At 35.9% G+C, this 13908-nt stretch overlaps 2 protein-coding genes across 2 annotated transcripts in view; one reads left to right on the forward strand and one right to left on the reverse strand.

The window, feature by feature from the left end:
- Nucleotides 1-9836, reverse strand: part of MIGA1 (mitoguardin 1) — a 38027-nt gene extending 28191 nt beyond the window's left edge. Inside the window, exons 1-5 of the mRNA XM_014069415.2 lie at nt 9750-9836; nt 7006-7096; nt 5633-5799; nt 1549-1726; nt 374-510 (exon numbers count right to left, since the gene is read on the reverse strand). Coding sequence (XP_013924890.2) covers nt 374-510; nt 1549-1726; nt 5633-5731 — 414 coding nt within the window. The 5' untranslated portion in view covers nt 5732-5799; nt 7006-7096; nt 9750-9836. The remainder of the gene's footprint in view (nt 1-373; nt 511-1548; nt 1727-5632; nt 5800-7005; nt 7097-9749) is intronic.
- Nucleotides 9837-9918: 82 nt separating this feature from the next.
- USP33 (ubiquitin specific peptidase 33) overlaps nt 9919-13908 on the forward strand; it is a 32563-nt gene continuing 28573 nt past the window's right edge. The window contains exon 1 of the mRNA XM_014069396.2: nt 9919-10183. The gene's annotated coding sequence lies outside the window, so the exon portion shown is untranslated. The remainder of the gene's footprint in view (nt 10184-13908) is intronic.

Below are 13908 nucleotides of genomic sequence, written 5' to 3' on the forward strand. Positions count from 1 at the left end.
AATTAAAAAAAAAAATCAATATTTGCATGTAAGCTATGGGAAATATAACAATATATTTCTAGTAGTTATATTTTACTCTTTGGTTTCATGAACAATAAGTATAAAAATTGGTTTCATAAACAACAAGTAGAACAAAGTATAAAAATCACAAATAATTGTGGGCCTATAATAACTGACTTCACTATTCTAGGAAAATAAGTAACAATTTATTTGAAAATATTCATATACTATTTTTAGTGAAATGCTTTTCAAAAAAAGAGAAGTATGTGAATACAATACTTGTTTTTTATAAAGAGTTCTTCAAGCAAAGAAAACAACCATCTGTTTTTCATTCCTAAAATACATATAATAGTTCTCAATAAATCACACTTACTGAGGCCAAACTCTGCATAGAACCAGAATATTTATTGAAGAGGTCACCACTGGCATGGATGTAAGATTGAAAACCTTTTTCTTTGATGGAATTCAGTGAAAGTGTTAGATTTTGTTTGCTACTGGAACAACTAGAATCTGAGGACATAAAGAGGATGAATAATAGTTTTTAGCTTATGTGCATCTTCTTTTTCATTAACTAAGGAAAAAGACTTAAAATAAATATTATTTTAGAAATACATGTATATGTTATCAACGCTATATGGATGGGATGGATGAGATATTCTGTATGTGAGCATGGATCATGTTTTTGTCTATTGTTTTCTGCATGGAATTGTGCACATTTTATGGACAACATGATTTGAGACTGTGAAGTAAAACCACTATTTGGTGCATGGTATTTAGTTTATTAGTAAATATTATAGTGGACCTAGAATTATATGGAGACAAATTCAATTGAAAATGAGATTATATGGAGGGCAAAGGCAAAAATAGAAGGAAATTGCTGCCATGGCAGTAGTCAGATAAGCAGGGCTTAACCCAGGCAAAGTAACTTGAGAAAACATCTCAGTTAAGATACTTCATAGTTCACATGAAATTAGAAAACTTATTCAGATTTGCAAGATTTTTACAGAATGGTTGGGATCAGCCTACAATCACTACATAGTCACAAATGAACTAAGTCTATTCCCCCTTGACTGCCACTGAAGCTTCTCTAACTCTAACCAAATACTGACCATTAGTTGAGAAAATTCTTACGCATTGTCTTTTAGCAAAAAATCAGTTAAACTGAACCTTCACATGTGGGCCTGGTCTTTCACACCTCACAATTCTGTTACTATAGCTGTTACAATAAAAGTAATCCTGACTTACATGGTATTGCTTTCTTAGTCTGGTCAACCATATAGGGCTAGATGTTAGATTGTACAAGGCTGAAAAAATAACTATTTATATTTCAATTGTAATCCAATACATTTCCAGTTGCATATGATCATTTGAGACCACGCTCTACTTATTCAGTTTTACTTGTTTCCATGTAGTTGTGAGTTATGCAACATAGACCTCTGATACATCTTTGAAAAGAAATCTCACTTCAGTAAGGCTTATTCCCAAATAAGTGTGTTATCAGGTAACTCTCTTTTGACATTAGCTTTCCATAGAGAAAATGTCACCTACTTTTCTCTAACCCAGAAGTTTTTGCATAATCAAAAATCAGATGGTCTGATTCCCATGGAGATAGTTTCCTGCTTTTCTTCCCACGTTTTCTTTTGAAGTGATGAGCAAGGAAAATCACAGTTATGGCACTTACTGCTGTTATCGCAAATAGTTTCTTTAGCCCTGGTGAGATTTTAACCTTAAAACAAATAGTTTAAAAAAAGTTATATTACCTTTGTGCAGAAATACAAACAATTTACTTTTATAAGCCTGTTACATTCATGTATTAAATATGAATTCTGTGTTCAATAATGTAAGCACTTCTATCAACACATGAACCTCAATTCACATTATTTAGCATATTTTAAATCGAACTGTAAATTTAAAAAGAGTACAGACATTTTTAGAATCATAGTCGCCCAACTACATGGCAAGTATACTAATTCCACTTACTTTATATTTGAGATGAGTGAATTTGTTTGTAGTTATTTTGGTAAAGTAAATGTCTTTATTTTTTGCATTACATCCAGAAAATCCAAAAAGACAATTTCAGTTGCCATGCCCTAGTACCAGGGACCTCAAAATATGTGTTTGTGCATGAAAACAAAGGTGAAATTCGAAAATACCATAATTTTCAATGAAGAATCTAATGAATTGCAAAAACCTGTATAGTTAGATATGCGAATGGGAAGAAAAGGAGGAGGCACAATGAAAATTAGCAGTGTGTGGCAGGAAAATTGGGAAGTGGACGGAGCCCATAGGAGAATGGGAAGAAAAGAAATAATGTGAAGATTGATAGGTGTTAATAGGAAGGTTATGGTGTGCTGGCTGATGAGAAAGAAAGAGGAAAGTCACTATAAATGTTATGGAGCAATGGACAGGAAAAAGCCAGGCAATACTCCCAATGTGCATCTCTGCTTATGCAGTGGAAATATGGGTTGGAATGTAAATACATTTTATTTCTGCTCTGTTATATTACATTGCATTCTCATTAATTTGCTGTTATAAGAAAAAACATTTCTGGTATTTGTAGTTAAAGGAAGAAATGAATAATTTTTGCTATTTAATTATGACTTGAGAGTTTTTGTTAAAAGGCAGGGTTGGCTTAAATGACAGGGATAAGAGTCCCTAAAAAAAGTAAGATGGGGTACAATATCCAAAATTTGGAAACCCTCGTCCAATTCTCTATCCATAGTTTTATCATGTAGAGATTACTTACTGAGAGTTCCCAGAATATCTGAGATGCAGCGAGAAGAGCCAAAGGTTTTCTGCAGGAGCTTCCTTCTTAAGGAATGTCTCCCCGTTAGTTATAAGAACTGCACTCTCACTCCTAATATTCGGGAAATTTTTACAACTCGGCTTTTAAAATATGTGTTGGGGTCTGAGGTAAGAATGGGAGATGTACTGCATTGGGATGAATCATATATAATGTACATTTTCCTATATGTTGTTCAAAGTTGCACACTGGAAACAACATAAAAGGTGGCGAGGTGGCGCAGTGGTTAAATGCAGCACTGCAGGCTATTTCAGCTGACTGCAGTTCTGCAGTTCGGCTGTTCAAATCTCACCGGCTCAGGGTTGACTCAGCCTTCCATCCTTCTGAGGTGGGTAAAATGAGGACCCGGATTGTTGTTGGGGGCAATATGCTGACTCTGTAAACCGCTTAGAGAGGGCTGAAAGCCCTATGAAGCGGTATATAAGTCTAACTGCTATTGCTATTGCTATTTGGAATCAGTCAATCCGTAGAAGCTGGAAATGTTCCACTGTTAAACTTTTAGTGGTATATAAAGTGACTAAATGGATCAAAACTACATGGGCAATATGTCATTGAATCAAATGTATTTATTCATCCTATCTATACAATGACCCATCTGCCAAAGGCACTCAGGATGACAATCAAAAGTAAAAACAAATCAAATACATAATCCATTACATTACAGTAGGGGAAAAGGTCAAGATCAAGGTTCTTAAAAAAAACACCTCTCAATAGCAAATAACAACAGTATCAGAGCTCCATTAATACTATAGTCCCAGTTCCTAGGGGAATAACTAGGTGTTCTGGAAGGTCAGCAGTCTCAGGAATGTTCATTATCTCAGGGAGAAGACTGTTTCACAAGACAGGTGCCATGAGAGAGAGGGCACAATTCCTAGCAAACACCAAATAATGTTGCTTCGCCTATTGGAACCAGGGCATGCTCACTCTGCCCAATCCGATGGGATGAGCAGAAATCAACAGTCAAAGACGGTCCCATAAGTAACCTTGTCCTGTGCCAAGTAGGGCTTCAAAGATAACATTAACATTATGAATAGTATACCAAAGCCTGCAGGAAACCATTGCAGCTCACATAGCAGAGATAGTACATGTATATATTGTGGAGCATCCAATAGCTCATATGCCACTGCATTCTGGATCAATTAAAGCTTCTAAATGTTTCCAAGGACCACACATAGCACATTCAATAATCCAGTCAGGAAGTGACTAAGGTATGAGTGACCCATCAGCAATGACTTTGGATCTAGGAATTGGTGCAACTGACACAAAGAAGATATAATTGCATAGTTTTCTCACCACCACAGCTGACACTTGCTCTTCAGCAAGAATCCTGAGCCCATGAGGTCTCCCATATTATATACAAACTCTGCCTGGGGTAGTGTTACCCCATCCAGAATCAATGACAGAAAGCCACTAGATACAGGAGAGCCCTAAAACCCATAGCAACATGATCTTGTAGAATTGGGCTAAAGCCAATTCTTCATCCAGATCCGCATAGCTTCCAGGCATTGGGGGGAAAATCTCTCAGGCATAATTTGAGTGACACAGGACAGAGATAGATACCTGAGTATTATCAGTATTCTGTATTAAACGACTTCATGCCAGGCTTCAACCCAGGGTGGAGAAAGGCCATCCTGATCTGATCTGTGTATGTCATAATTAAGACTGTGTATAGATTCCAAAGTACACAATCTTATCAGTTATAGTATCTACCATTAGTATTGATATGTAACCCCTAGAAACATTGTTAGGGTATGACTGATTACCAAACTGTTAATTATGAAATTGTTTCAATTTATTCTGTTTACCAGCTCCAAAAATGTAAGACTTATAGCTCTTTTGCTATGCCTTCTCCCTAGCTTTTTCTCCACCCTAGGGGAAAAGCCTACCTGACAACACCCAAAAGAATTGGGTTGATCTCTAGTAAAATCGCAGTAAAAAGGCATACTGTATAGACACTGTATTTATGGATCAAGATCATTTCTGCAAAGCAAGTTAGACTGCTGGATATAATATGGATTTTCAATCTTCTGAGTAGCAATTGTGCATGTAAATAATAACTCCACATAGCATTTTATTGCTGTGCATGGTTTGTCTGGGACTGCAAAATAGCATTGTGATTATTATTGCAGGTTTTGCAAAGAAAGCTTTTCTGAATCATATTTCTAATCTGCATTTTGCATACCTGAAGTTTAAGATGGCAGACATTCTTTTTTAATTTTAATTTTTTTCAACTTAAAAATGTTATTGTGTCAAATGATATAAAACCTTCGCTCTTCCAAATTATAGCATAATACACAAGCAAATCTACATTTAGAGTACCACTAGCTTGCAGCAAATAATTAACTTTAACTCTATTTTTCTTTGTTTCTTCTTTTAGCTTAATCATTACCCTAATCTGTTTTAGATACAACTAGCCCTCCCTAAAAAATATATACTTGCAATGTATATATCCCTAATTTCACAAACCACAATAAATAAGTCAACTTTAAAGAGTTTCATATCAATGTATCCATTAAAGCATAATGAACAGAAAATTAGGATATCAAAACCACTGAATCTATAGAAAGAAACCAGAAAAAAACCTCTGTTTTATTAGTCCTTGAAATTCAGCAATTATAATAATAATAAAAACCTAAGGGAATACAAGGGAGGGAGGGTGTGGTTCTTAGCAAGATAGCATTGGAACATATTTTCCATAATAATACAAACTAGTAACATAATACTTCTACGCATATAAACATTATACTTTAATAAAACAAAGACACATAATAAAAAGCACTCTGAAACATTTCAAACAGAGCTATAAAGAACAACAAAGGCAATCATTACCTGTATCAGTGAATTATACCAGGAGAGTGGAAGATCAAATACTCTTAAAGCTGCTGTCTTCAGAGGAAAATGAGTCTCGTTAGCCACATCTTCTGACATTGCTCCTTCTTTCCTATATCATCATCTACTGATGCTAAGTCCAGATCATATTATTCAGGATAGACAATCTGCCAAAGACAAATATTGGACTAGGTTTGAGACATTCCTTCAATGGTTTAGTTTCAATCAAGAGTACTACAAAAAAACCCTGCATGCAGTAATACACCTTGAATGTTGCGGAAAGTACAATGTTTGAGCTTTTCATTAAAGACTGATTCTGGCTGCCTTTCTATAGCCACATGCCCAGGAATAAGCTCCATTTAACTTAATGGAATTCTGAATAAAATGAAGATTGTGTTATAAACCAACAGTTACAACAATCTGAGGAGAAAAATTGCTCAGTCACAGAAGGAAAGGAGTTATTCTTAAAAGGAGCATATGATTTCGGATATGCTCCTTATCAATTAAAAATATTCATGAGCTTGTAATGTATTTTTTAACTGCCAAAGCAGCTTCCCATAAAGATTTTAATTAGCCTCAAGACACAAAGATATATTAGAGCAAATAATATTGCTGCACGGCCAGGATATACATATACTAACTTTCCTTGGTATTGCTGGACTGCTAAATCTCTTGATATAATTACCAGGAGATACAACTCCTAAACTCCAAGTGAACATTTAGAATTAACAGAAAATGTAGTTCTTGTCACTTCTACAACTGTATTGAAAAGCATGAACTGTTTATCTATATCTATATCTATACAATTATATATATATATAAACATAAACATAAACATATATATATATATATATATATATATATATATATATATATATATATATATACACATAAACATATACATATATAAACATAAACATAAACATAAACATATACATATACATATACATATACATACATACATACATACATACATACATACATACATACATACATATATATATATATATATATATATATATGACAGGAAGAGCAAAGAATCTTATAAGACTTCATTGCATATTTCAAACAGCTGTATAATTATATCCCCATGGGTTAGCAGAAGTATCCCTTGAGTCAAGGGTGATAAACAAGATAATGGATGCTTAGGATGATGCAAATATGAAACTGTGGTCATGGATGACAGGACCTTATAATTTTCTAAAACCCCAGTATATTGACCACAATATCTTCATCATCTGCTAGACTGAAGACTTCTTGTCCTGTTTGGGTGAGATGGGTAGCTCTTCTTATACAGAGGAAATAAATCTTTTGCCATTGCTTTAAAAAAAGCATAATGAACTAATTAAGTTGGAAGGACTTCTGTCAGTTACCTCTGCAGGTATGTCACCCAGCTCTGCTTTAGAGGATGCACTCGTTTCTCGTTGCACCAGTCCTTGCTCTTGCTAGCGGTTTCTGATGGAGCTGTCAGGAGGAGGAAGATGCAGGCAGAGAGAGAAACCATAGAGATAGAAATGTAGAGCAACATGACTCTTGGATAAGAATTTGATTAGTGGTCTCTATAAATATCAAATATTGGCTTATAAAACTTAACATGTCATCTTTATGTTAAAAAGGATTGCAGGAAGAGATAGCCACATGAATTCAGGGGAATCTAATTGGATTTTTGTCTCAACTGAGGTATGTTTTGCAAGAGATAGTTATTTTAAGAGTATATACAAGTTAGATTGGAACAAAATAAAGACTGTTATCCTATGAGGCTGCCTCAGAAGAAGAATGATTCATACTGTTTTGCTCCATGACATAGGAATAAGACAGCCACCTCAGGAATGGAGCTTAGATACTTTAAAACCCTTAACTTAACTCTGAGTTAAGTTGGGCTTTCATCGTTGATATATTTTAGATGTATTAGTTGCTATTTACAGGAATTCTTGATTTTACTGAAGGAGTGGCCAAAATGTAATGCATAAAGTATCTTCAGGATGGGCACATTCACATACCGGTATATCTTATTTCACATGTGTTACACTCGTAGAACATAGAATAACAGGGTTTGGAAGGGACATTGGAGGTCTTCTAGTCCAATCCCCTACTCAAGCAGAAGACTCTATACCATCTGGACAAATGGTTGTCCAAACTCTTTTTGAAAATATCCAATGAAGGAGTACCTGCAACTTCTGGAGGAAAGCTGTTCCACTGATTAATTGTACTCCCTATCAGGAAATTTCTCAATTCTAGATTAGATCTGTGTTTAATAATCTTATACCCATTACTTCTTGTCCCATCTTCAAGTGCTTTGGAAAAAGTATTGACCCCTTCTCTTCTGTAACAGCCCCTCAAGTATTGGAAAATTAGTCCTTCTTTTCATCAGACTAGGCATAATTACTTCCCATAACTATTCATCTTATGGCTTAGCCCCCAAGCCCCTTATCATCTTTGTAGCTCTTCTCTACATTCTAGAGTCTCAGCATCTGTTTTTGTATTCTTAACAGAACTGGATGCAGTATTCCCAGTGTGATCTTATCAGTGCAATATAAAGTGGTCACGTTATGTGATTCTGATACAAGTAGTCCTTGTGTTACATCCACAATTGAGCCCAACATTTCTGTTGCTAAGTGAGACCCTTATTAAGTGAATTTTGTCCCATTTTATAACCTTTGTTGCCACAGTTCTTAAGTGAATCACTGCAATTGTTGTTAGTAACAGGGTTGTTAATGCATCCCCCATTGACTCAGAAGGTTGCAAAAGATGATCACATCACCTGTGAAACTGCAACCATCATAAATATGAGTGTTATCAAGAATCTGAATTTTGATGCTGCAATGGTCATAAGTGTAAAAAATGATCATCATCTAAGTCATGTCATGTTTTCAGTACCATTGTAACTTCAAATGGACATTAAACCAACTATTGTAAATAGAGGGTTACCTGTATTATCCCTTGGTTGATGCAGCAACTTGTATGTGACCCTTTTTTATTACTCTTGTCTACATTTTACTTAAATTTAATACACTCGGCTTTTCTATTTTTCTACAAATATCACTAAGTTGAAGAGATAGTTGCAGAAATTCCAGTCTCAAATAACTTACCAATTTTAATTTTATACACTTTAAATCAGTTTTGTTTCTATTGAACACAGTGGAGTTTTACTTTTCTATTAGATAGTAGAAAAGAGATGTGGAAAACATTCTTTATGATCATCCAATGATCATCCAGAATTTGCATTTCATACAAAGTAACCCTTGCCACTGTAACCAAGTCCATCTACCTTGCTGCTGTTTTCTTCTTCTTTCTTCCACCATTTCCATTATTAGAGCCTTCTCCAGTTCTTTTGAGCCTGGCTATTTCTTTTTCAACTTTGGGTTGATTTATTTGACAATCAATTTGTTTCTTGGCTATCCTTGGTATTTTCAGGAGCCTTCTCCAACACCAAAGTTCAATACTCTTCCTTTCCTGCTTCTTCAAAGTACAACTTTTGCTTCATTAAGAGTATTACAGGGAATATTGTGACTTGAATATTTCTTACTGTTATAGACACATTACAATATCTGAATATATTTTCAAAAGACTTGATGGCCATTCTGCCAAGTTATATCTACTCTGTAATGATGACAGGGGATGTTTAATTTAGGTTGAATTATGTATTGGATTCCCTTTGTCAAGAACTGTCCATAATAGGAACTAAGATGGCCCTAAGACTGCATTACATTAAGAAAATTAATTAAAATTAAAAAGAATAACTGTTTCCATATTAGGAAACTTGTAAGCAGTTACGTTTAATATTAGCTATCATGATACAATATGGATTAAATGTCTGCACAGAATAAACTCCCACAGTAGGTTAACTTTGGGGTAGCAGCCAAAAACCGTGAAGACATCCTGGAGGATATTGCTTCTTAATTTTTCTATATTTATGAGGCAGTATTTCGCTGAAGGGAAACACAGGCAGAAACGTGTTTCCGAGACCAAAGGAAATGAAACCGAATAAAAAACAAGGCTCCCTACGTAAACTTCTCTTAGAACCGGCCGGCCTTTCGAAATTAGCCTCCTCCTCCTTTCCTCGCACAAGGGATCTAACAATTCCTACCGTCAGCTTTATGCGCAGGCGCGCTCCTACCTGCGTGCTTGTCACCTCCAGGATGGACGGCGCGCCGGCTGAGGAATACCATCGCCGCCATCTTTGCTTTGGGCACGTTCGCCGTCTACGCCAAGCCCTCTCGAGCCCCAGGAAAGCCAGAGACGCCATCTTTGTTGCGGGGCTCAAGGAGAGCTGAGGAGGCGCCGGCGTTCGGGAACCCGCTGGAAAAATAAGGGGGGGGAAAGCGAAGGAAACTGAGGCGTCTCCTCGTCTTTCTCTCTCCTCCAGCGCTCTGGGACGCTTAGGAGACGGGAGGAGGAGGAGGAGGAGGACGAAGAAGGGTAGGAGCGGTGGCTTTGAGATGGAGAGACCGTTAAGGATGTAAAACCTTGAGGTTTTCGGATGAAATTCCACTCCTTGCCCTCAGGACCTTGAAGGGCGTATTCAGGGGACGAGTTTACCTGCTGCTGCCGGTAAGAATTCCATTTTCTTCTTTCAGGAACCAGTTTTAGGCTCTTCCCAGTTTTGTCTCTCTTTCTCTGAACCATAGCTCAAGTCCGGAATCTAGTTTAGAATCGCTTTTTTAGATGTAAAATGTACGAGGCCGGTCCTTTTGAAGCCGAATACAACCTCTGAACATGTGCAGAGTCCCTTCCTAGATGAAGCCTCGGCGTCTCTAAAGAAAACGAGGCTTCTCCTTGGGGGAAGCATTTACCCCTTGTGTCCAGATATTTTTCTAAGTTTAAAATAAAATAACTCCCGAAGAAGAGATGCCCCCCTTAGATCCAGAGATAAATGAGATATATTTTTTTGGAAACCATAATAATATAACTGAATAATGTTTAATTTATGAAGATCAAAGATACCCTGAGCCATATATTGTTTTGTACAGGAAGAATAGATACAAGGCTTCAGGGAATGAAAATACGAATGTGTTCTGTTTCATAAGACAGCACTATTATAGAAAATACACCTGGGAAAAAAAAAGAAATGCAGGTCTCTCAAACCTGTGGGATAAAATATATGTTTGTTGGTGAGGACAGGGAGAGAAAAATTAGAGGATTACCTTTATGTCAGCGTATTGCTTCATTTAATGCTGCCACTTCGTTTAATAAACAGTTGGGAAATTATTCTGTAATGCAGAAGACAATTAAATATAAGGGATGGAAGAAAACTCAGCTGCAGCTTGCAGTAATGCTGGGGCAGCAGTTTTACTGCAAAAAGATCAATCAGCAGAATACACTGCAGAACAGCAAACATGGGTTGGTTTGTTTTAAATTCTCCAAGAATGAAACCAAAATCCAGATATCATAAAGGAGTTCATAGCACTAAATTTAGTCATATTATTTTGGATAATTGGATATACTGAAGTGCTTTGATTTAACACAGTTGATTAAGCATATAATGAGCTGTTGTAGTTGTGAAATTGGTGTTTTTTTTATGATACTGAACTGGGGTAAGAATAGAAAGGAAAAAATAGTCAAATTGATTGGGCAACAGTCATCATTTATTTTCTGAATTCTTATTAATGATTAGTTAGCTCAGCTGTTGGTTCTGTTTTTGTTTTTTCAAAGATAAAATTAATATTGCACAAAGGATCCTTATAAATGTATCTCTGAACATACACAGTGTAAAGTAGGATTATCCACACGTTTAAAAAAGCCATGAAAATATTCATGAAAAAATTACAAATTACTCTCATATTGAATATATTAATTTTTCACATTGCATTAAAGGATAAGAGTTAGAGTTTTGAAAAAAGGGGGAAATCTAATTTGCTTAGATACAGGAAGACTTGGTCAGTAAAACAAGTATTGAAACCATCTGTTGTTTATCAGTGTGTCACATTTACTTGCTGCAATTCTATATATACTATTTGACACTCACAATATAAAGAACAATAAAAGCAAACGTTTTAAAGAAAAATAAAAAAATAAATGCACCTATATTCCAGACCACATTTGGTCTCAGCTGCCAAATGCCCCCCTAGTTACATTTTGAGAAGCTTCTAGATGGCAACTGTAGTTGGAACCAAATGCACTTGTTGGAGATCATTCCAGAGGGCCAGTCCAGCAACAGAAAAACTACACTTCTGAATCTTGGCCCTCTAACTTCTGAAAAATGGAGGACAGCTTGCTGTTTCTCCTGGCATGATCAAAATGATTGGATTGATTCCAGTGGAGAGATGAGTGGTCCAAAGTAACCCAATGCTAAGCCTTAAGAGTTTTATAACTTTAAACCACCATTTTAAAATTGTACTTGAAAGCAGAGAGGAAGCAGGGTCCACAAAATATGTGCAATATGTGCTGTAGCACCCAGGCCATGCATTTTGCACCAACTAAAGATTTCCCATGGTATTTTAAAGGCAGGCCTGTATAGAACATAGTATGACTAAAAGAGAACATAAGACCCCAGAAATAAAAATAACATTAACAACACATGAGAAAAAAGAAAGAAAGTAAATAAAATATGGTACAATGCTTAAACTAAAAGAATGTCCTCGAAATAATTCAGAATTTAAACATTTTCCTGAAGGTTAACAAGGTGATGGTCAGCCTGCTCTCTATGATAAGATTATTCCAAAGCAGAAAAGCACAGTCTTCTAGCTTCACACTCCCCCCCCCCCCACACACATCTTGGAAGTATGGGACTTATAAGTAGCTTCTTTCCAAAGAATCCAGTTGTTCAGGTCAATTCCAAGGAAGTGTTTCTTCAGATACGAAGCCATAAAGGCCATTATAATAATATCATCTCTTTAGATAGCTATCCAGCAGCCAATGGGCAATTAGTTCAGGGCCTGAGGACTTTGTGTTATACACCGATTGGTCAGAGCTTGTAGATATGTGGGCTGTTCTAATATGTTGTAAAGCTGCATTGACAGAATCTTGCAAGTCTGAAAGTTCAATCCTCCACCCTGACTCTTTATTATGACTTGAGAAACCAGGGAGGCTCTGTTCTGCCTATTATCTAGTTGTGCACTGTGTTATCTCTTTTCTAATTGTTCCCTTGACAGCATCTCTATGCCCATCTCCCAAGGTTTTCCCCACACATTATTACACATATTCAGGTCTGAACCCTAATTGAAAAAAATCCAAATAATTAACTTCTTCTAAGGTACTGTGAAGTTAGTTTACTATCACTATCTCAACAACCTTCCCTAAAAAGAGAGATTGCAGAATGGACAATAGTTATCTAAACCAGTGTTTTTCAACCTTTTTTGTGCAAAGGCACACTTTTTTCATGAAAAAAATCACGAGGCACACCACCATTAGAAAATGTTAAAAAAATTTAACTCTGTGCCTATATTGACTATATATAAAGTAATTCTTCCACGGCACACCTTACACTATGTCACGGTACACTAGTGTGCCGCGGCACAGTGGTTGAAAAACACTGATCTAAACCACTTAGATCTGGGATGGGGTTTTCTCAAGTGGTACACCTTTCTCCTTCAAAACTGCTATTTCTTACATCCTTGCATTTTTCATCTACTACCCACAATAGCCAGGATGGCAAAGGTCCAAAGAATATAGGTAGCAGGAGATAATCTAGCTTTGATAATCCACTTCTTTGAAATGTATACTATCGACCAAAAGGAATCACAAAATAATAGGATATGTTGTCCTAGTTTGCTTGTCTGTTGGATTTACAGTATGTGCCACCCTCTTCAGAGGTGACTTTAACTTTAGTTACATCAAGTACTCTGCCCCTATGAAGTCAAGAATAATGGAGAATTTGAGCAACTTTGGGTAAAATGATGTGTAAAATTGCCTGAGTGACCAGGTGACCATTTATTTGAAATGGACAAGATTCAAGACTACATCTATTTTTTAGTTGCATACCTTAATTGAAAACACTATATTATCTGTTTTTTTATATAATATTGTTTAAAAACATTAGAAATTAAAAGAAATAGTTTCTCATTGTATCCTTTAGCTCAGCTGCATGTACGTGAGAAGAAATGATAATGTAAATCCAAAGCTAACCTAGGTATATTTTGTTAACAATAAAATATATTTAACATTGAAACCAAAGGCACCAAATATTTTTTTCCAACAGTATGTTCAACTGCATATAGCATTAAAAAGCATTTTTAATCTCATTTTTTGAGATTTTAGCAAGGAACCCAGATGGGTGATCTATTGAATATTGTCAGCCATTACAAAATCAAGAATTGTAATGAAGGTTAAAATTTAAA

Source organism: Thamnophis sirtalis, unplaced genomic scaffold (assembly GCF_051295495.1).
Source record: "Thamnophis sirtalis isolate CommonGarterSnake01/CBP01778 unplaced genomic scaffold, rThaSir2_p1.2 scaffold_7, whole genome shotgun sequence".
Classification (NCBI taxonomy): Eukaryota; Metazoa; Chordata; class Lepidosauria; order Squamata; family Natricidae; genus Thamnophis; species Thamnophis sirtalis.